At 31.7% G+C, this 24683-nt stretch overlaps 1 protein-coding gene across 1 annotated transcript in view; it reads right to left on the minus strand.

Annotated features, from left to right (window-relative positions):
• The window catches only part of LOC131851861 (transmembrane and coiled-coil domains protein 2), a 42793-nt gene that overhangs the window by 4296 nt on the left and 13814 nt on the right, over positions 1-24683 (minus strand). Inside the window, exons 2-13 of the mRNA XM_059202427.1 lie at positions 20532-20903; positions 12927-13048; positions 11629-11759; positions 10673-10693; positions 8212-8331; positions 7739-7899; positions 7157-7227; positions 6318-6451; positions 4528-4542; positions 1722-1745; positions 661-808; positions 90-216 (exon numbers count right to left, since the gene is read on the minus strand). Of these exons, the coding sequence (XP_059058410.1) occupies positions 90-216; positions 661-808; positions 1722-1745; positions 4528-4542; positions 6318-6451; positions 7157-7227; positions 7739-7899; positions 8212-8331; positions 10673-10693; positions 11629-11759; positions 12927-13048; positions 20532-20690 (1233 nt within the window). The 5' untranslated portion in view covers positions 20691-20903. The remainder of the gene's footprint in view (positions 1-89; positions 217-660; positions 809-1721; positions 1746-4527; positions 4543-6317; positions 6452-7156; positions 7228-7738; positions 7900-8211; positions 8332-10672; positions 10694-11628; positions 11760-12926; positions 13049-20531; positions 20904-24683) is intronic.

The raw sequence follows: 24683 nt of genomic DNA on the forward strand, positions 1-24683 counted from the left end.
AAAACCATTTAAACTCCTGAAACAGCATAGCTATTTCAGAAATACTTTATTAATTATATATATATAACATATACGATAAATATATATACCTTGAGCGCATCTATTTTCTCAGCTAGCCTCTCGTAATCCTCTTTGCGTTCGCGCAGCTCATTCAGTATCGGTTTGATACTGAACACAGCTTCCGACATGTTATTCGGTCCGCCTTGCGTAGGGTAACTGCAATTAAAAAAAAACATTGTTTTTAAATATAATTAAAAAAAAGGTATTTAAAGACTGTCAACGTGCCGAGGGAGGCGAGTGGGTAGTGTGGGTTTACTTCCCAGTAAAATACCATACGGTGTAAGCATTCTATCATGATGCTGGCGCCGTTTTACTCTTTCTAGGTATTCAATTTAAAAACATTGCAAGTAAAATTATTTTTACAATTTCGTGGAATTGAATTCTAAAAAGAGTACATAAACTATATTCGAACATTAATTTCACACACACACGCACGCATGTGTGTGTGAATGTGAATTTATGTACGCACGAGGTATGGCTTTATACTGACTCGACACTTATACTATATACATATATATGTAAGATCTTATTACATAATATATGGAAATATTACCACTATTACAACTTCAACAGTAAACAATAAAATTCTGTAATACTGACGGTGCGCCTTCACTGGTGACTGAGGAACTGGGGGATGCTTCTGGTGAGTACTTGGGTGCTGGCGAGTTGGCCGCCCGGGGCAACGTGGACCCCCGTGGAGCCGCTTCACCACCTTCAGAGGCTCGGGACCCTTCAGACGACGCGTTCGCTGTCACGTTGTAGAAAAACTCAATACGCGCATATATTTATTGTTCTCTTTCTAATATAGTTGTAACTAATGTTATATGTAGTATCTGCATGACTGTCTCTCTCTTAACTTTCCATAACTAACTTGCTATACAGATCTTAATCAAATTTGACAGGAAGACGATTGTAATCCTAGGATGGACATAGGCTAGGCTATATTTTATCTGAAGAAAATGACTGGAAGGAGTGAATATGGTTATTTTTATGAGATAAAATATTTTTTTTCTGTCATATATGTAGACTCCTATTTGGGTCCTTTCGCATATAGTTTGTAATGGTAAAATTTAACAGTATGCCATTTCTAGTACATATTATAAAGTATTGCCCTAGTGTATTATATATAATGCATGTATTTAGGTTTAGAAAACTGCAGACAGAAATGTTTATAAACCGTCAGCTTTTGAGACCTACGTATCAATTCTAGGTATTAGTGGATATTATATTTTATACAGGTGATTATATTTATTCTATCAATCAGTATTTAAAAGACTCCACATATGTATACTGTTATTTATAATTTAGATATTTATATTAAATAAAATTATAATTAAAATATTAAAGGTAAATTTAATATAAATATAATAATATCTTAAAAGAAACATAACCATTAACATTCAATAGTGCAGAAGAGGATCAATATTATTACATTCCGTATGTAAATTTCGTTATGAAAATACTTACAAACAGTTTTATTACTGAGAATATAAATATAAAATATATATGTGTATTTATAAAAACTTCAGGAAACTATAAAAAATTTACATCATATACAGCAAAATTAATTTACAATACATAATTTTCTTCTATAAGATATTTAAAAATCCAAACTACATTATTACTATATATAATAAATATATAAACCTGCTATTATTTACCTCTCAGTTCCGCGTGTTGTGGGGCTAGCGTGCAAGAAGGAGACGCCATGATAAGCACACATTTGACACAAATGCTAGTCAAGAACAATTGTAAGTATATAAGCTTAGAACAACGATAGCATTTTAAGCTTAATAAGTAAAAAAAACAGAAGCGTGTTAGAGACTGGTTAGTGATATAATTAAGAGTACCCCGTATATTTACTATAAAAACCGGACGACCCGTGCCGACGACGCCGTTCGATTGGTACATTGGTTACTACGTCTCTTTGGAAATACGACAACTGAACGACATAGTCAACACGGGCCGTCTGCACTACACTTGATAATGTAAGCTCTCTCAAAATACGAATTAAGAAAACATATTAATTTAGAGGTTATTTCATTAGTAACAGTAAGTACTGTTAATTAGTTAAGTAACTATGAACAAGAAAGTACAAAATTTTTTTGTTAATTTTCTCAAAGAGTATTCGAAATTGGGATGAATTCTATTAAAATTTATTAGTATCGATCTAGCCGCGTTAACATAGTTCATTTATGTATTATTTATGTCATACTTCTTTTAATCAAATTTACACATTCGATAATCATATTAATTTTCATTCCAAAACAAGGTACCCTTGAAACATAAATATAATTATCGTCCACAAAATTAAATATCCTAAAACCGAAAAGTAATTTTATCAAATTTATGAACAGGCTGTATGGAATAGTTGCGTTTGCCTGTCTAAAAACGTGTACAAATTTAAAAACATAAAAACCCATTAGTAAAAATAGTTTGTCGTTATGTAAACACTGAGCCGGTAATCACTACGTATGTACATACTAATATAGTATGTACATTAGTCATCGGTCATAGTCGATCACGCAAAAAACTTACAGTCAGGGTATTTTAGATATTTTACTAACAAAGTATTTAAATACTATATTATAACGTATATTAACTATGAATTAACATAAACAATACGAATATTAAGTTGAACAGACCATATTTTTCCGTGTTGCGTTTTTTCCTGCACTTTCTGAAGAACATCTCACACATGTAGAGATCACAAAACACTAAAATCTATGATATTCTAACGCAACTGAGCGATTGAGTCAGGTAAACAGGTCCATTCTACTAATCTTATCAACACTTTATATTGTATTCCAATGATTGAGTCATAAACTCATTATTTAGTAAAATGATACAATATCCATAAAACCATTTTTAACTATCAGTCCATATCTGAGATGCCGTCAAATACACACATACCAATAGTATGAGTGTATTTGACGGCATATGACACAAAATTTCCGGCACGCCACCTAATAAAACAACATTTTTGTTTGTAATAGTTTTTCAAAGTTCACAATAAGTTTTTTGGTAGATAGTAATTTTATTATGCCGTGACTTTGTATTTTTTTTTTTCAATAATCAAAATTATTTGACGGTAAATCAATGGCTATTTTGAAACAGTTATTTGGAAATCATCGTATGTAATATATAAAGTTTAATCACCCCTAATAACTTCCTTATAATTTAAGTGTGCTTACATACGCAGGAAAAGAAGGTAACGTCACAAATTACAATAGTAATAAAACTAGCATTGGACCAAAATCGGCATAAACGAAAATGACTAAAAGAATCAACGAAAGTACTTTAAAAAACGCAAGTTAGATCATGCTTTTTATTGTAATCGGTAAAAACAAAAATAATGTTCATCGTTCAAAGTATTAAGTAAGTAAAGTACAAATAATAAATAGGGATATATACTGTATATTATTAATGAATTCTAACTAGTACCTACTAATTAGATTGTGGAGTCGATAAATATTCAAACTTTTTTAATATATTCATTCAGAAGAATGTGAGTATATACACGATCGGGATAATGATATCATTTTTGAAGGGCATAATCCAAAAAGCCATTAATGAATTTATGACTTTTTTCTGCCTCAAAGTCTATTTGCCGCCGAATAAAGTTTATTTCAAGCGTTTAAATTATTAGACAAATATACATATATAAATAAATCTACTTTACTATAGTTTGTGGAATCGACCTTGTGTCGACGCATATGAAGTGCTGTCGGGTCGTGACATTGAGAACTGTCAGATAAGAAACTTATCTTCGTATCGTGGCGATCGTGAAATTATGCAGTGTCATATCCTTCAGAAAGAATATTTATTTGTTGCAAACTTTCGACTATATCTGATAATTTGAAAGTTATTAAAAAGATTACTAAATCATAATATTCTACAATAATTATGTAATATCTTATTTCTATTTATTACCTTTTCATAATTAACCAATGAAATCGATCTTAATGAAATATGTCGCGAAGTTAGATTGTATTATTTAGGACAGACATCTGTATTTTATATTTTGAAAATAGTAAACAAATTCTCGGATAATAGCTACTTTATTATGAAGTAAAAAAAATACTACACATACGCTCTAGCTGTAAATTTTTCTTAAAATAGGTTTATTTTATGCATTCGAAGCAAAATTTGAATGTCTTTCCTTTATAACATAAATTTAGATATATGTGTGTTAGATAAATCATATAAAAATAAATTATATAAAAATTGTTAAACACCACAAATTCAAAAACAGATTTATTATTAATATGTTTCTAGCATTTTACGTGATGAAAATCCTAATAATCAATGAAGTCAGTTGTATGGAAAAATAGAGCTACTGATGCTTAGAAACAAGAGACAGGTAGGTTAGAAATGAGTGTTAATAGCTCGAGGAAGTATGTAAATAGATTAGTTAATATTGTTATAAGATATGAAGTAAATCAATCTACTTTATACCATACTCACAAGGACCCGTGTTCTCTGTGAGACAAAATACATTCATTAAACAGACTGACAAACATCCACATACCCAATATGTGTTTTCACATTATAAGTACATAAACAATAACAAGTTATAAGATTAAAGGGGAAAGGGTTTTATCTACCAATTAACATTATTAATTACATTTATTATAATAAAACCATGACTCAAATTGAAAATAATGGAACAGATTTCTGTGAAATATAATTAAAACATGACAAATTATAATATCGATTCATAAGTTTATGAATACTACTGCAACAAACATACAGACCACTATGTCTAATCCAAGGTTTGAGCAAACGAGAAACTACCCTGGACATACAACTTTCCATCGTAATAGGACAGACTGGAGAATAGTATTCAACGCATATAGGTCAGTGTACATACCAGATTAATGAAAAAGAAAGAAATTACAATCGGACGGACAATTTAGGTAAAAGGGGCTGCACAAACTAAATCATAGCAAATTATTTTTAAATTTTATAATTAGTAAAATATATATTGTTCAAGGTAAATGTGCAATATCATATCCAAAATTAAGCAAAGCATTACAAATAGTATTTTGTTATAATTTTACTTACTTTTGTTAGTTACAAGTTATTATTTGTATAAATATATATTTTATATATACTACTATAATATATATAATAAAAAATAGATAAAACTCCCAAATAATTAAGAATTTACGTAATTTAGATTTTAAATCAAAGGTTTTACTAATAACCTAACCTATACAAAACTGTAATGGTAAAATCAGGAGTAAAATGATGTATTTAATAATATATTGACATTTACCATAATACTAGACGATACAATATTGACCACACATTTGTAAAATGGCACCGCAAGCATATATATATATGCGCATACGGGTGCAACTTCAATATCACCCATTTAAAAAAATACCTTACCTTTTACCAGTAAAACCTAAAATATACCAACATACGAATCTTTACAGCAACATATAACAATATATCAAATAATAATTAACAGCAAAGCTAGCAGTACAAGCGATTAGGCATTTCTTTTGAAAATAACAACGCCCAGGAAAAAGTGTCCTATAATCATTCGATATATTTTTATTTATTACTCATTATTGCGCCCGAAATGTAATATAATTAAAAGAATTATATATACATAGTAAGAAGGTACAGAATGGCGGTTTTATTGATTAAACAATCTCTTGGAGACAACGTTTTGGTAGAGAAAAAAAGACAAGATGTCGCTTGAATAGTACGACCCTAAAATTCTCACTCATTTCGTTTCATTATTATCAAAAGTTAGCATATTATTTGAAATAATTAAAGATTTACTGAATACTTTAAATTGCAACATATGTTCTTGTTGATACATTGTTACATGTAAGAATTACGCGATGTACTAAATATGTATATTGTTTTATCTTTTGTAAAAGTTTATTATCAAAAAGCCCTTTAAAGAGTAAATAACATTACAAAATATAACAAACTTAGATTGTTTTAAATTAGTAACCTAATGGTAATGGTTTGTTTTAATTATGTATAAAAAATACATTAAATTAATAAAAAAAATACACACACACTACCATGTATTTAACACACACGCATATATACTCTTTTATATAGTTGTTATTACGGGTTCAATCATATTTTAGTATTTTTTATTAAGGGTAAATTTCGATAACTGGGCCACCACTATAGTTTTATGACCACAATATGCAAGTCGACTTTTCCTAGGCGTCATATAAAGAAGTTATTGTTAATAAATTAAATAAACATAGGGAGATACAGACCGGCTATTTGGGAGATATTGTCTGCCGACCCGAAGCGGTTGGACCGAGAGAAGAGGTGGGCAAATTCCCGCGGCGCCGCCATCACGCTGCCGCTGAATCCCGTGATGCCGTCTCGTATGTTACCACCCACGTTTCTGGTACAAATATGGTACAATCAGTTACATAATTTGCCTTACATTTTTCTATTAATCTATCTTCTACTATCCAATATAAATTTCTAATAACGGTATGGTACAAGCAACTACATAATTTGCCTTCTAGATTCTTCTGTTAATCTATTTCTACTATCCAACCGGTTTCTGGTAACAGTATGGAACAGTCAGCTAAATAATTTGCCTTACATTCTTCTTTTAATCTACTTTTCAATTATCCATTATTGTTTTTCTATTTAACTTACATCTTTTTTATGTAATCTTGAATTTTCGAGATAACGAAATATACTCGTTAGTTGACCATATTCATAACTAATAATATAACTGTCGAATTCATATTTTAAAAACTTGATATCCAATTTTACATACAGGTAGCACTAAAGATAGTAAAGGACACTAGACCACAGTTTCGCTAATTTGCGAGGATATAAGGTAGTAAGTTATTTTAAATATGTAATATTTGAAATTCGGTCTCCACTACATTATTCCTTATAATGTCGAGTAAAAGTATACACTTGTATTAACAATACCTTACGTACATATTACTTTTAATAAATTTAAAATAAGAAATCAGTTGTATAACATCTACCATTTCTTCCTAAACCGTACACATTTTTGTACATTATTCTTTAAATTAAGAATCTATCTCCTGATCTATCCGCCTATGTAGACAAGCATAAATCTTACTTGAGTCCTTGCCCCATATCCCGTAATACTTCTCGAGGTTGCCTGTGTGCTTGCCCGCTTGTACCATGTTGCTGAAAAAAAAAAACAAATATTAATTCCAAATAAGTGTGTTCATTTATCGCCTATATATAATAATATTGTTTAAATTTAAAACATCGCTTTATATTTTTAAAACATCATACAAAACGAACAATATAAAAAATATATACAATATAAAAAAAATAAATGAAAGTTTGAATCTTCAAAGGTAGGTATTGTCAAATAGATTAACGTTTAACACATGCTTTTTAAGTCAGAAGGAAATACATAAAATAACCATTTTAATTGTCATTTTTACATAACATATATTATAGTTATCCTTATTAATCAAACTTTCATCTTAATTTGAAATCTACAATTTATTTTTTTGTGTGTTACATGCAGTAATTATAATGCCCCTTGATTAAAAAGTGAAAATTTGTGCTTTATTTTTATTCTGACCTACTTAATATTCTTAAACAAATAAACAATTTACGTATATATATACATATGTATAATACGTCATTCAAATATAAATTCTATGCTATATACCATAAGACTTACTTCCCAATTCTTGATCCGTTTGTTGTAGCCCTCTAGTTTTTTCTGTAGCTGCGCGATGCAGAGCGCGCTCTTCTGATTTTTCTTCTCGAAAACCGCTTTGATGCGCTGTAACTGTTGTTTATCTGCATTTGCGGCCAGTTTTAGATACTCATTCACGTTGTCTGAAACACAGAACATATATTTTTTATTTAAGGTTAACATTTTCATCATGGTTATACAAAACTAATTAAATGCCAGTGGTCTACATAGGTCATGCATTCATAGTCATGATGGCCTGTAAATTACAATTCTTCTGACTCTTCTCTCTCTTATAAAGCAATCAATATACCTCGCTCGCTCGATAACCTCTCTCTGATATTTTCCTTTACATCAAATTCTTCAACGTGGCAGAAATAGACGAGACCCAGTCACCCACGCAGACTACTTTGTACAAAGTCAACTTAGATAGCGTCTGAGGAAGATTTTAAACTGACCATCCCGTATCGTCTGTTCGAGCCGTATAAGATCCTTGGTTCGTTCAATCTTCGCGTTGAGGTGCGCAATCGCCGCCGTTGCTTTTGATGACGGCACCATTGTGTTGCAGTCGCTTTCATCTAAAAATAAAAATATATTAATCTCAGTAACAAGACCACCGTCATACACAACTAGTGACTTGGATATGCACTAACAGACCCTAAAAGCCCGAACAACGGCATGGCATGTAGAGACTTGTATAGAATAGAAAATCATTTATTCGAAACTTTAAACTTACATTGAAACACTTTTGTATAACGAAGTACTCCTAAATGCATTACAATAGCCCACTACATAAGCGTAATGTAGAATGTAAGTGGGGCTGAATAATGCGGTATCTGCACTAAACACTACTTTGACGACTAGAAACAAATCCCAATTTAGTTGATGGATTATTGGAGAGTTCATTGAAACTTGCGAGTCTTTTATCAAATATACACATTTTACTTTTATAATTCACTATATTATTTACACTGGCGGATTAAACCCTTAAAAAGTTCGTAGAAAAGGCCGCTGATAATTGCCGTGATAACTCGCGCCGTATGCATGGACTCACAGTGGTATTAGCATGTAAAATGAGTTCTTCGGTGTTTCTGCCAAGATAGGTAAATATTCACTCTTCTAATCGCGGCCGGGTGTTATTTTTTTTTTTCGGACTACTCTAAAACTTTTGCTTCACAGGCCGATTATAACACACGTGATACGAAAATACTAGTCGCTGCCGGGCGAGTTAAGGTGTGTACAATGTAGCGACCGCTTGCACTCGCCTCCACGCGAATTCTAATCAATTAAAGCGTTAAGTCATAGACTTATAATTATCATTCTGAATTAATATTGTAAAGGCGAAATTTGTCTGTTTGTTACATTTCGACAACTGAATGTATCTAAATTAAATTCTATACGTAGATAAACTGTAAGCGGACAGAATATGAACTATCTTTTATATAAAAACATACCTAAGTTTAAACTTTCGTGTATAGTACGCTTTATTAATATACTTTTAATATGAATAATCTACGGTGAATAAAGGTATTTACTTCTCTCGACGTTTCGACTAGGTTGCATTGCCATGCTCCAACAGGTAATGACGAGCTGACGGCAATTTGAGTCAAGTTTAACGTCGAGATGTAAATACCTTTATTTATCATGAAATCGTCATATTATATTTCATTTAACTATATTAATAATAGAAGTCTCTCAAACAAAGTCGCCCATAATAGCTAGTAAAAATATTATTAAAAATATCACAATATTTATTAATCTATATTGGTAATTCCATTTGGTATATCTTATCAAAATTGTGTTTACATACATACTTGCAATGTGTATATGGGTCTAATATACAAATATGACCTTGGTTAATATAATCCCCATTAAATACCCATATCTATTATGAGGATTAAGTATCCTAAAGAAACTACATAACAATATTATTTTTATAAATTATTTAATTTTGAAATAAGAGCTAATAGTAGACAACTACCATACTACATGCCTGGTGTAGTGGCTAATATAGTAAAACTAGTAGATTTTGTTTTGTTGAACTAATAATTAAATTAAAATAAAGGCTATTTCCAGAGGTTTTAAACCTGCCTTTAATTATTAAATTATTGTTACTATATATATAACTTATATTACTTACTATCTTTAATAATATCCAGAATCTTGGAATATTTGAAAAATTTCTTTATTGACCACATTATAAATTATATATACATACAAACCGAATGAATACCAAAATTTTTAAGAATCATTATTCAAAATGAAATATTCATTAAGAAAATATGCATTCTAATAATAAGAAATTAAAATACATTTTATATAAAATTTCTTTTTCACCACACTACTTAATTATGTAGGTGTAATAATACCAGTATATAAAATCACTGAACAAGAACGATGGATACAATAGCACTGAACATTAATATCACTCGTTACGTTTATCAACAGGAAACATATGTACATAAATACAATTGTTTCAGACTTACATGAGACATAATTATTTTAAATAATAGTAGCAATATCAACAATGTAGAAATAGTAAATACAACCATACTTTTCGAGGCACAATAATCTATTTACTGATGAAAAGACCTTTCCGACCAATAACATATACATTAATAGATTAATATTATATAATAATGTATAATATATTAGATGTCCCGGCAAACGTTGTTTCGCATTATAAATTTAAGTACCAATATTGCTATTAAAAATAGGGGTTGGTGGTAGAAGAGTTAAAATCTAGGGTTGTATGTATTTATTAATGCCACATTATCAGATATGCCATATATTCAGACATTCATGCCATAACTGAACTTAAATGTTCCGCCATTTTAGCGGTAATTAAAATAACAATGTCTGTCATTACAATAAAGGATAACTATTAAAGTATGGGATAATAATAAAAAAAAATATTACCTTGGTAGTCTGCGTCTAGTACTGAAACAATAGATTAGACATATTATTGTAATACACCCAATATTATTGTACCTTTTTTATGTAATTGGAATAGACAACAAAGACGATATACCGTCGCCTACACGAAAAGTACTACGGGCATCACGTTATCATGTGATGTCCGTGATACCATTCATTCTTTGCCAAATATATCATGCCTGTTATACAGTAGTAGTAGTAGTATTTTACAGCCTAATCTGACTACTACCGAAATAGATTATAAAGCAAGTTGGTTTGGGACTGCCTTCTTTGTCGTCTTTTTACAGTCTACCTTTGGTTAACTATATATTGAAATATAATAATAATAAATAAGTTTATTATAGCAACAAACGTCCATTTGTTAGTAATATTATTTTTAAACTAATATTTAATATAACTATCACAATGTTTACAAGTAGCTAAAACTGAAGAGAATCCAGTGACATCATCATGAAAGCTACGACCACTTTCGTAAGAGTGTACGACTAAATAAGAGTTAAAGCTCTGCCTAACAAGTGGTGTACTTGTTAGGCAGAGCTTTAACTAAAGTGTTATATTACCGATGTATCAAGTTAGTTCATTAATGATTTCATAATATATAATCAATTAGCTGTGCCCAAGATTTCGTCCATGCGAATAGTTATTATGAATAACAATATTGAATAATATAACCCAAAAAGTAGACAAAGAAAAAAGTTTTATGGTTCTAGCTTTAAAAATGACCAATTTACATACAAACACTCATCGCCTACTTTAATTTACCCCCTTTTCGTTTCAGTAGTTTTGCGTGAAAGGGCGACAGACAGACAGATAGAGTTACTTTCGCATTTATAGTCTAATATTATAAATGCGAAAATAACTCTATATGTCTGTCTGTAAGGATAAATATAAATTCATGTGACATTTCTTTATTTTATTCATTAGTAACAAAACAATACCTCTGTAATTTGGAGAGCCATATTCATCCGCCGAGAGATTGTAAGACACGTTGGGGCTGTATACAGAGGCCGCGTACTCGCCAGTAGCAATCAGACCTGATATAATTTTCTTCTGTGGCGAATCCTCCAAACTGGAATACAGATAAAGGAAGAAGTTAGTAATAATAATAATAAATAACTCAGGATAATTCATAGAGCGCCATGTAGTCCTAAGCTAAGCAGATCTGTTGCTAACCAAATATTTTATATATGTATTTGCAACTGTAATTGTTGTATGTATATATTATTATTAATATTATTAATTATATAGTGAGTGTGATATATATTGGACAACTGAGATTTAAGTATAACCTATTTTTTAATTACATACATAATATACGAAACACCCTAACTAATACAAACAATTATACACATGAATACAAATCTTTGCATCATGCGAGGAATCGATACCGCGTCCATCTGAATTAAAGCGGTGTACTCAACCGCTGGACTACTGAGCTCGTCGTTATTTTTATTGTATACTGACAACAGCGCTACAATTCAGTACAGCCGTGGTAATTAAATTCCCACAGTGCTAATATTAGGCTACCACTTAATATCAGCATTGTGCTAATTTAAGTACCACAGTGTTTGCAGAATGGATATGATACGTCACAATAGCTTCAAAAAAATGGAAACAATAATGTAACTGTCGCAATTGAATAAAATTATACATTTAAAAGAATGTTAACTCGTTGTTTATTTTTATAATTAGTCTAACCCTAGGACATGAGATTATTAATAGTGTCGTGTAGTTGTCTTATTTCTAGCAATGTACTATGTTAGGTGGACTTCCACACGGTCACCTTGAAAACCTGCTGAATTAGCCACCACGAGCTAATTTACCTGACTTCATGCACATTTATTATTCTCCATTGGTAACTTTAGCGTATCCGGGTCAACTGTGCCATTATCATCCATTACCAAAAAATTACGTCTAGGTATCAATACAGAATAGTTTTTATGGCAATAGTTTTTATATGACATTTTGAAAGGTAGTTAATAATAACTAATAAGAACCCCAGAATTGTATTGGGATACAATTCGCACAGCGTCATTTAGTCCTACTTAAGCAGTGTTGTGTTATGTTGTAAATACGTACATAATAGACATAGAAAACATCCAGACCAACACAAATAATCTTACTCATTGATACAAATGATTGATTGTATCGAGCGAGGAATCGAACCCGCGACCCTCTGAAGTAAGGCTACTAAACCGCTAGACCATTGAGGCAATCCATTTATTAAGACACTCACTCTCTAGAGCTGTTGCCGGTTGTGTTAGCTGACAGCGGACTGTTACCGAGATCTCTTGAATGAGACTTGACATGGTGAATCACTCGCTCGCCGTGTCGTGATGATGAGCTTGACGACGGCTCCTGGAATGTAAGGAAAATATATAAATTAGAAACTAGTCATAAACTGCTTTAAACGTTAAGGCCGCCTTTTAGTAAGCTCATTTACGCAGTGTTTTAACTCACTATTAATACAAATCTCCCACCAATGGGGTCAAATATTTCCGATAAAAATACATAAGATATAAGCTTCCTTATTCCCACCACATCATATTATTGGCAGCCATTTTTTAAATTAGAGTCCACACACACTATAACAACGACACAAATATTTCTAAAAATAAGTAAGATAAGCTTACTTGCATGTACTGTAAACAACTACTGTTTAATTTATGGTGTACACATAAACAACAATAACGGCCGGACGGCTCGTGCCGACGTTGTCGTTTGATTGTCACGGTTGTTGCTACGCTCCGACTCGTCTTTGGAAATGCATCAATAGAACAACGTCGTTCATACAAGCCGTCCGGACTGAACCTGACAGTGTGAGTACAGGTTTAGTCCCTTAGTATAAAAAATTTTTTTTGAGTATTTAACGGCCTACCTATGTATTAAAATCGAGGTACTTGGGGTAATATCGACGAGACGATCTAAGAAGAAACTCAGGGCGTTCCCACTTTGCTCTGTTATTGACCCTAATTGAGTATCGTGTAAAGGGTGTTTTATAATACCTATATTGAACATATTATTACGAATGAAATCAATATCGTTACGGATATATAATAATACTTCCTACATAATGGTAGTAAGGATATGCCAATGCCATTATCCTAAAGCAATACATACGATGGGAACGAACATTAACATTCAAGGTAACAAAATAAAACAAACAATAAGGATAAATATCAAAGTTTACTAAAGTGAATTGTACCGTAGTCGAGTTGTTTATAGCTCAAATCGTAACATCAGTATTGATTTTGTACCGTACTTATGCATTCTGCGAATGAGGTGAAGATTGTACTAAAATAACACAGTTCAAATCGCAAGTTGTTGTGTAAAAATATTTAATAAATTGAGTAAGAAACAGCATACGCATAACTTAAAACACGTTAATAAAAATCATTCAAATTACTGATTCGAAAACTATGAATAGTCATTAATTTCACCTATCACCCTGTAAATAATTAACCACGTGACAGACACGCAACGTACATTTTTTAAACAAGCTCACATTAGAAATAAACATAGGTTATTATCTATTTTTATTACATAGCAATGAACTTCACCTTTTTAGGATATGAACATCTACGATTTGGATAAAATGCTGACTAATTAATCATAATTGAGTATTGTATTACATTAGTTCGTGTTGGTCAAAAGACAACAAGTGTCATGTCTGCGAGTTATGTCTAAAATCAATCGAGATTCTGGAGGCCTTTAAACAGTTATTATTACGGATTAAGAATTTTCACTATGACCTATGAAGAAATTAGAATGCAATATCTAATCAAAAATGTTTAAATTGCAAATGAATATTTCAAACAATGAAACTAATGGAATTTCTATTTTATTTTTATAAATTTAATATACTTTATTTTTAATATTAACACACACACAAATATTTAAAGTCTATTAACCTTATAGGAACCGTTGATGATGGAATATTTTAATTACTTCGCTCAAGAGTTATAAATGTTTACCGACTAAACTATAATTATCTTAGATAAACATCGTTTAACTTCCCATACCAGTCGTGAACCGCTACCGTCCAATATATAATATAATAGTAATAATTCTTTATTGCACAAAAAAATATTCAAAGAACAAAATGTAAACAATGAGCATAACAAAATATTTTTCTCAGTCAATATTTCCTTTAACCTAAGTGCAATCTATTCTTTAAATAAAAATTGACAGAATTTTTTTTGGGTCGATCAGATTTGAATACATGATGATCAGATTTGATTTAACGTTATATTAGTATTCAAATCTTGATATTGAACACACGGCCTATTTGGTATAAAGTGGAGGTACTAGACAACTAAGTCGTGAGCTCTATGCCTGATGAACTAGTCTCAAAATAATAATATAAAGAAGCAGTATACAAATGCTTGTATAAGTATATCTAGTATGATGCTGTGAATTTTATAAGTTCTTGGCGAGCTGCCTAAGTAATGTTTCTGTCGCCAATCTATCTAATTTCCGGATTAAATTTATGCAGCGTTACAACTACGAGTAATTCATTGTTTTTCTTTCAAGTTATTTTTCTATGTGACGCCTTTGTGACGTGTATACTCGTATATATAAATACTTTCTCTACTCAGAACTTTCAAAACTGACGTTAGATTTGTTTTATCATAAGTGAACGAATAAAGATACATTTCATTTGATTTAACTTTAAATTAGAAAAAACGTGAAAATTTACATACCGAGTGCATACAACAAATATAAAAAAGAGTATGAAATATAGTAATTAACAATAAATCTTTAGTTTTAGGCTCATTGGGATTATTTGTCAAAGATCACTTTATAGCGAAACAAAATTGGAAAATAGTCAAATGTCGAGGTAGACATACGCTTGGTGTGTTGCGTTGTATAATGAATATAAAAAATACCACTGACAATTTTCAACATGAAAATTAAAATATCTTTCAACTAACAACAATTCTGCAAGGACTGTATCGAATGTAAATACGACAGTATTATTTTATTATTATTTAGAAAAAATAGCCGTAACATAAATTCCCTAGTCTCATCCAAAAAAAATAATTAAATACATGACACAGCATCCTAAGAAAAGTGAACAAGCTTAAACGCGATTACAACAGATGTGCGATATATCAGCTCTACATAACTTTTAATTACTATGAGACTTGATAAATCAATTCTATTTTAGTGATAGTGTAAACTTCCATGATTATAATTTCATCTGCATTGCTAAAATGTATCTGTCTGTCAGTCTGTTCATGATATTTCCTGTGTGTTGTGTTGTTTTACGTTTTCATACTGTAAACTAGTAATCCGGGGTGAGATCAATATTATATACAATCTTATCCTGTCGACAAACATAACAAATAACAATACGATCAGACAACATTTCTATTAGCATAATCTCTATTTATGTATGTACGCAAAAAAAACATATATAAGTATTTGTATCAGTTATCTAGTAACTACAACACAAGCTTTGCTTATCTTGGGACTAGATGGCTGTGTGAATTGTCCTATTAAGTAAACAGATACGCCTTTTTTGTACCTCCCAGATTTTAACTCAGTACCGTTTGGATGTAAATTATAGTAGTAAGGCACAAGGCCACGCCGCTCTCAAAGCATTACTTATAATTTAGAGCGTTTCAAAGGAAAAGTGAAGTTTATGGGACCGCGGGTTACGCCATCAATTACAATGTCATCATCACTTCTTATCAGGTAAGATAAAGGTGAACTTTGAAATCCTTTCAAACTAAAAATAATAATTTTAGTATATTTTTATTACAAGGCTATCGTTTTTTATACATCTTTTAAGGATACTGATACTATGCAATCAGTTTTAAACGTTTTTTAACGAATAAGGTTTGCTTAATGAACAGCACCATGGGCACCTCCGAGTGGTATACATATTCATTGCCATTCTGTAGCAATAAGATGTCATGCCCTATCCTGTAAATTCAGTATTTAATCTCATTATGTCGTCTTGTTTTATGGAGAAGATGCTATAATGTTAAATTTATTAGTTTTTATATAGCATAGGGAACCCGTGGTAACTGATTACCGCAGCCCCATGAGCACGCGCAAAACCTTACCTTATTGGAAGTGCCTGGCCAGCATTTTAAGAACGAATAAGCTCTTAGCTTATCGTATCATATAATCTAAGACTGGAATGGTTACTAAAGGTACATTGGTAAAATCATTAAAAATATTCCGCGAACAAAGTAACAGATGTCATACATAAACATTGTACGAAAGTCAAAGAGTATGTAAATGTTTTTACAGTTAGTAAACAAAAATTTATTTGCTTTCATGCTGTGATAATATTTACGTAAGCTATAAAAGGATGAGAGTAGAGATCCAATTCGCAAAGAATATTGTATGTACATGTACAAACTTTAAATAGCTACATATAGATCAATAAGGGAATTTTGAATGATTTTATTTAAGCAATATTGTTATTTAAATTAATGTTAGCGATGAATAAACAAATGTCACTGCACTCAATCACGGTCGGAGATGTATTGAATGCAATTTGAAAATTATCGTTGCACATATCAGCGCGTAACTGTTATAGGAATCCAATCGGGACCAAATTGAAATATCATCGATTGCGTAACCATGTACTCGTATACGTTATAAGTACATATTTGCGATATTGCTTTCGTATATGAAAAACTTATGCATATGCGTTGCAGTATGCTATATTCTATAACCTGCCTCACAAAAGGGCTGTCCGAGACAAAACCGGTACATACTGAATTAAATAACACGTTCAACCAAACAAACAAAGAAACTTCTCAGCTTTATAATATTAGTATAGATTAGAAAACATTAATGTGTAAATATATATTTTCATTTGTTTTGCTTTATAAGTATCATATTGTAGACGTTGAGCAAAGCTTGATTGCTTTCTATAATAGAAAATTAAATTAAACGAATTGAAAGTAAAAATTTTATTGTTTTCCTTCAATCCAATGCAACTATGTGTAAAAATCCTTGAAAATTCACAGTGTCAGTGTCTGAAGGTCATATCAATGGGTAATTTGCTCGTACTCTACCATCAGTGTAAGTATTTACGTCATACCCATGGTATTTTACTACTGATATAATAATAGTAACAGATACATCAAACACCACACATCATAGTTAAATAAACATTGATGCCACAGATTTCGTACTACAATTCGTATTATTAGTTCAATCACATTGAAGGAAAGATCGTACTAATAATAATAAGGTAATTTTTACTAACAAAAGTCATTGTGTTAACTCCATCAAAGGCAGAATACTAAAAAGCATATAAAGAAATAATAGTAACCCTGGACAATTTATATCACGCCAATTAGTCTCAAGCTATGCAGAGCCTGTGTTATGACTACAAAACAAATAATAAATATACATAAATATATTTTTTAAATACATACATAGAAAACACGCAAACTAATACAAAAATCATAGTTATGAATACAAAGATTTGTATTCTAAATTTCAATTTATTCCAATTCAAATTTACATAACATACAGATATTTTAATTCCATTTCCAATTCCTAACTAATACATGGAATTAAAGTCGCGACCGGCGGACGTGATAAACCGCTACACCACTGAAATATATCAAACATCACACAACATATCCAAATAAACACTAATGCCACAGATATCGTACTGCAAATCGTATTTGTATTTCAAAAAGATCGAAGGGTATAATATACTACCAACCTGGTTAATGAGTAAGTCTTATACTCCTGCGGTTACGATATTGAGTGACTCACCGAGTCACGTGTGAGTCAGCCTCCCGCTACGCACTTAATAGATGTAGTGTACTTATCTACGTCTATTATTATTTATCTACAAGCTGTTCCTGCAGTTTAATAGTGCAGTTCAAAATCACCTTGGACATTTTAAGCCCATATTGTTGTAGCTTTCAAATCATAATTTTTGTTCCCTTCAAATTGAATTTTGAAGTCAGTTAAAATTAACATTCGCTTACCACAACGAAACGATGTTTCGCTATTTCAATGCAATTTATTACTTCATTAAAATTACCTTAGTATTAAGTTTTCAACAATATTGATTAACCACATTATGGTTAAAAACTACAGTCGCAAATGTTATAATATATCTATTTCATATAATACTAGAGCAAGAGAAGCAAAACATGAAACGAAACCGTAGACCAAACCGCTAGGCAAGTGTTATTAATAGTGGACTAATATCATCCACTTATGGGGAGAGATTCATGTCTGGCAGTGGAATATTAATGAATTTTAACGAATGAATTAGAATACGGGATATCATTTTATAGTTCAATTATATATAAAATTTAAACATTCCCTTAAATTTCATCTAAACTAATATTAAGAGAATATTAATCTAAACTAATATTATCCACACTAATGGCACAATAATAAAGATATATTATTTATTCTAAATTCAATTGATGAAATACACAATACTTACATAAATACATTCACATATAGAAAAGCTACATTATCAACAAGTAATATTTATTGTAATAGGGCTGTTTTTTTTTAATTGGAGTTCCCTACCGTAAATGCACCCGTGCGAAGTCAGGGCGTGTCGCCAGTTTATTACAAAGTATAATTCTATGCGTACAAAAGAAATCGGTGAAAGTAAGATGTAACAGTCTACGGTTTACAATGGTAAATTGCTGGAAATTATTTCAACAGAAATTCAAGAAACATCTAAATGACCGAGTCAGTAGTGCAGTTGTTAGTAATATTTTTTATGTGTAATGAGGTTTGAATTTATATAAGACTTTTGGATACGAAACATTTCATATGGACTTATGCGTGTTTTTGTGATGCAATTAGTAGGTACTCACTAGAAATAATAAACCCACTTGTTTCCGCAGATGGTAGAATCGTACTATGTCCTGTTCTGTAGAGCCTCCTGAAGTACCAATGAATTTTCCACTATCATCCCCCACTATACACAAAGTAAATAAATTAACCATTTTAAAGATATACATATATCCAGATAGTTATAGGATATATTTCGTGTATATTGTTTAACCCGCGAGCACTCAGAAAGGACTACTAATTAATAACTTTATAGAACTAAAAATAGATGGATGGCGTTCATGATCTATAATAAAATCATGCATCAGCGTAAAACCAGAGTTCTCGTGCTTTACGATGCGAAACCAATGTTGCCAAAGCACTTTTACACAAATATTAGTTTACGAGCCGGAACTATTAGAATAAACAAACACAAACGTGGATAAATATGTGTAGAGGTTGCAACGTCGTTTACATGTACATTGCGTGCCTATTCCCTTGAATAACCTCAAAAGATGTCCTTGGGCCGCGACTAAATAATACTCACTGAAGTTTGTAGTACTTCCAACATAATCACATCGAAGAAAAATAAGACGTCAAATAAATACAATATTATTATTATACAAATACGTTATTCTTATTAAAAGTTTTTTTTACTCTAGGGGTTTTCTATTAATCAAAAATATAGTTTTGAAACTTTTACAATTTAATTAGGAATTAAGCACAAAAATATTTCATTTGTCATAGAATACGTCTATATTTCATTCGATATTCTATTGTCATTTGATAAAATGGGAATAAGAGTTATTATGCATTGCATTTCTTTTTCATCAAAATCAAGCAATAATTTGTATAGGTCCTGATTTCTTTAGTTACATTCATGGTACATTCAATTGCTAAAACTATTGATTGTATAAATTAACTTTATCTGTTCTGTATTCGGTAACATCTACACAAAAAAAAAATACATTCGAATTTAAATCTTCCTTTTACAATTTTTAATAATTGTATCCAGTATAAATATAACGCCGTCTATTATAATATCTAATATACTCACACTTACAACATGATGCACGGTCGAAGGTGACTGAACCCGGGATCTGATAACAGCGTCATCTGTCACCACCGCGGGGTCCCGCGCCAGCTCCGCGGCGGACGGCGACTGGCTCCGGCTGGATGCCTTGCTGTGTCCATGGCCGACGTGTAAAGTATCCATTGCGGACTAACGCAAGCCGATATAATCACAGCGTCGAACGAGAGAAAACATGGATTTATCACAATACAATTATCACTAGATGCGAGCGATCACAGATAGACATAACAGCGTTTGGTAGCTTCGCTTATGCTTGCTCGATTGGCTAGTTCATAATAAACTTGATAAAAATATATCGGCGGTTGCCGACGATTTCTCCATTCCTTCAGGCTTTATCTGTAAAGAAAGAAAAAAATATTTATTTACAATAACTACAAAGAGCATTAATAAAATATTTTTGTGGCATGTAAAAGACGAAACAGGCGACAACTAATGGTGATGTATAAAAGCGACGGTTACTACTTACTATGGCCGTCAGTTTGCATGCCATTCCAGATATATAAAAAAATATAATTGATAACCGTCGCCCATATATATACATAAACAGCATCACGAATATCACGTCATTATATAACCCATGTGGTACCCCCCCTGCGTTGCCATTCCAGAGAACTAAAATATCATGCCTTCATAATGTAACCTTGTAATTTTACTGCCATAGCTCACTCTTCAACCGAAGCATATTTTACAAAGCAAGTTGCTTAACACTACGTCAGTTGAATTATATCATTAAACAGACGTTCTGCCTCATCATGAGTGAAGGTTATAAGCATTGAGTAAATAATTACTACGTGGCTATGACGGTACTGAGACAGACAAGAATCATACGTTAGTAATGTATTTATTTAATTTTTAAATAGGCAAAGGTCGATAGACTGTGCTGCCACGCTCCTATTCTTTTAGTTCTTAGATTTATGGCCAATGCCAAGTCCATGGGTATTGTCTTGTCAATATATAAACACACGAGTCTTATTTTATTGTCTATTTATACAATCCAATACAATGTCAAAAGAAAAGAAATTTCTTGATATAATTAATGTTATATTAGAGAATTCTAATTTTAGAAATTCTATACCTACAATATTTTCATTCAAGACCGTATTAAGTAATTTACATTTTTATAATCTATTAATTAATATTAATACAGAATGTGGAATAACGATATAATATAATATACAATAATAATTCATTTAGCAATAGTTTTAATTGTTTATTCGTGATTCTATGGGACACAGTCACCTAGATACATAAAATAATAATTGCATTTAATAATGTCTAGTAAGACAAATTCAATATTGTCTACTAGGCACTGCTGTATCTAAACTGTGTCACCCCACCTTACATTTTCCTACTTTTATTTAGTATATAAGATCATTATTTTTATGTACACATTGTCAGTTTATCATCATCAGTAATATACATCGTCTCGACCAGCAACATCGTATTATTCACCCGCAACAGTGGTGATCTGCCCGACGTGATCTACCCGACGTGATCTGGCCGACGTGGTCGAGACGATACCTGGGAAAACGACGAGATCAAACAAGAGATCTCTGTCTGACGGCATCCTGCGCACCACCAACGATTGCACATTTCCACCGGCTTCCCAGAAGCGGGTCTCACCGGCTCGGAAATTCAAGAGGCATAAAAGTCGTTGGCAATACTGCGCAACAAGGATCCTGCCGTGCTACTGACCCCCAGTAAACACAACTGCCTGCTGGATATAATCTCTGGACGAAAAATTGAAACTGGAAAAATAAAGCAAAAATGCTGTCAACAAGAGTACAGCCAACAGTCACCGCCGACGTCATTGCACACCTGTCGTCACTAATTGCGACACTGCCATCAGAAATTGCTGATATACGCGAAAAGCACTCGCCACACACAAACAGACGCAGCAACTACCGATCTAGGTCAAATTCGCACCTACGGTCATTGCATAGTCGGAAAAATGACTATTATTTATATTATATCATAGCAAATATAAAGAAAAGGCATACAAATGTGACATGCCGCGCTCCTATGGACAACCGTCGGAAAACTAGATTCGACGCAGAATAAGACGGAACGCTGTGCTGTTCATCCGTCTAACCGCCTAGCTATAACCGACTCTAAAAGTGGCTATAGAATTTTGGTGGGCACCGGAGCAAAAAATCTCGGTGTTTTTTAAAACAAGCACAGACCAAAGAGAGCGCTAGCGAATTCAAACTATTCGCCGCAAACAATTAATATGAGCAAATGCGAGTTCTTCACAAATGAGTTAGATTTTCTTGGTTATCATATAACGAGCCAAGGGATGAAACCGACGCAAGAAAAATGGCAAGCAATCGACGAGTACCCTAAACCCACGACAGTCGAAGATTTACGTCGTTATTTGGGTATAATGAATTTTTATTGTTACAAAAGTGCATAATATCTTAAATTTTACAGTTAACTTTTATAATTTTTTTGTGTGTAATATATATATATATATTTTTCTCTCAAGGGGGGAATATCTATGGGACACAGTCACCTAGATACATAAAATAATAATTGCATTTAATAATGTCTAGTAAGACAAATTCAATATTGTCTACTAGGCACTGCTGTATCTAAACTGTGTCACCCCACCTTACATTTTCCTACTTTTATTTAGTATATAAGATCATTATTTTTATGTACACATTGTCAGTTTATCATCATCTGTAATATACATCGTCTCGACCAGCAACATCGTATTATTCACCCGCAACAGTGCCAATAACTGTTTTGATATAAAAGAATCTAATAAAATTATCACTGTCACCAACAACACTCAAAGTTGTTAAAATGAATATATTTAAGATTTTAATTAGTTTCAATTAATCTGCAGCAAAATAACTGCAGTGTGTCTAGATTTAATTAAGTATATTTTATAATAAAATTTTAAGCTTTCAAAAATAACTCCCTTAAGATTAAGGTAGATATTTTTGAAAACTACGTAATATTAAGTCTGTGTTTCGTATCTCGAATATACATATAGTATGTTATTTTGCGTGTTACATTAGGTATGTTACCTACTGTAACACGCAAAATAACATACAAAACAAACATAACAGAATTGAGAACTTTTGCTTGTAAGTATTATATTTTCTATACAATTTCTCCTTTCGTTCATTCTTTAAATTCTTAAGATTACTGTATTTATATGTAATACTGTGTTTCTTTAGTTTTTTAATAGTACAAACAAAAAAACAAACGACAAATTTTAATTTAGATTCATATGAACAGAATTAATTCTGAGGCTGCTATATGTATCCTACCTATAACTGTCTTAGCCACCGCTTTGATTCAATCGGTTTTTATGGCTTCCCACGATTTAACTGGCCTCAGAAATCATTGTCTGGGGTCACATCTCGATATCATCGCAAAATAAAACAGCAATTAACCCACATCTGATATTTACGAGGTCTGTGTCAGCTTTATGTGTGCTATTAATCCGTTAACTGCCTCAGGTTAATTGGCTTTGAAAGATATTAAATGCTTTAGAAATTGATATTGTAATTTCCTACTTTTTTGCGAACTATTCCAATGCTGTTGGCCTTAGCTGGTCTTTACAGCGTAAACTCAATCAGCGGAAGGTTTTAATGCTGTGGCTGAAGACCAATTTCTGCCTGACGAATACGTGATCAGACTATATAATAATATATGTACTGTGCAAAAAGTGAATAGTTTTCAATCAGTCCAAATTTGGCCACGATTTCGCGTCAGTCAAGACGGGCGAAAGAAGACAACAACATATCCTGGTTATTCATTGTATTAGTAAATATAATTTTTTGTTGAATAAATAGGATATGCTGTTGTTTCCAGTATTTTGGTATAAAAAAAATTTAGTCCTCCTTCCTTCAATCATGGGATATTTACCACTTAAAGAAAGATACATACCGCTATAATACACGTTCAGAACACAATTTAACCTACATTACTGTCTGACCCTTACTTTGTATGGCAAACGCGATAACCTTGCCAACTGTCGAGTTCACTAAACTTCTAAAAATGTATGTGAATAGAGTCTATACAATTTGGTCGGGTTATCGGTATCATCGAACGAGATGAGTCAATAATGACCGAGGTCCTAATTTCCTGTAGAGGCGTGCA

Source organism: Achroia grisella, unplaced genomic scaffold (assembly GCF_030625045.1).
Source record: "Achroia grisella isolate CSIRO2021 unplaced genomic scaffold, CSIRO_AGI_Agris_v1 utg1174, whole genome shotgun sequence".
Lineage (NCBI taxonomy): Eukaryota > Metazoa > Arthropoda > Insecta > Lepidoptera > Pyralidae > Achroia > Achroia grisella.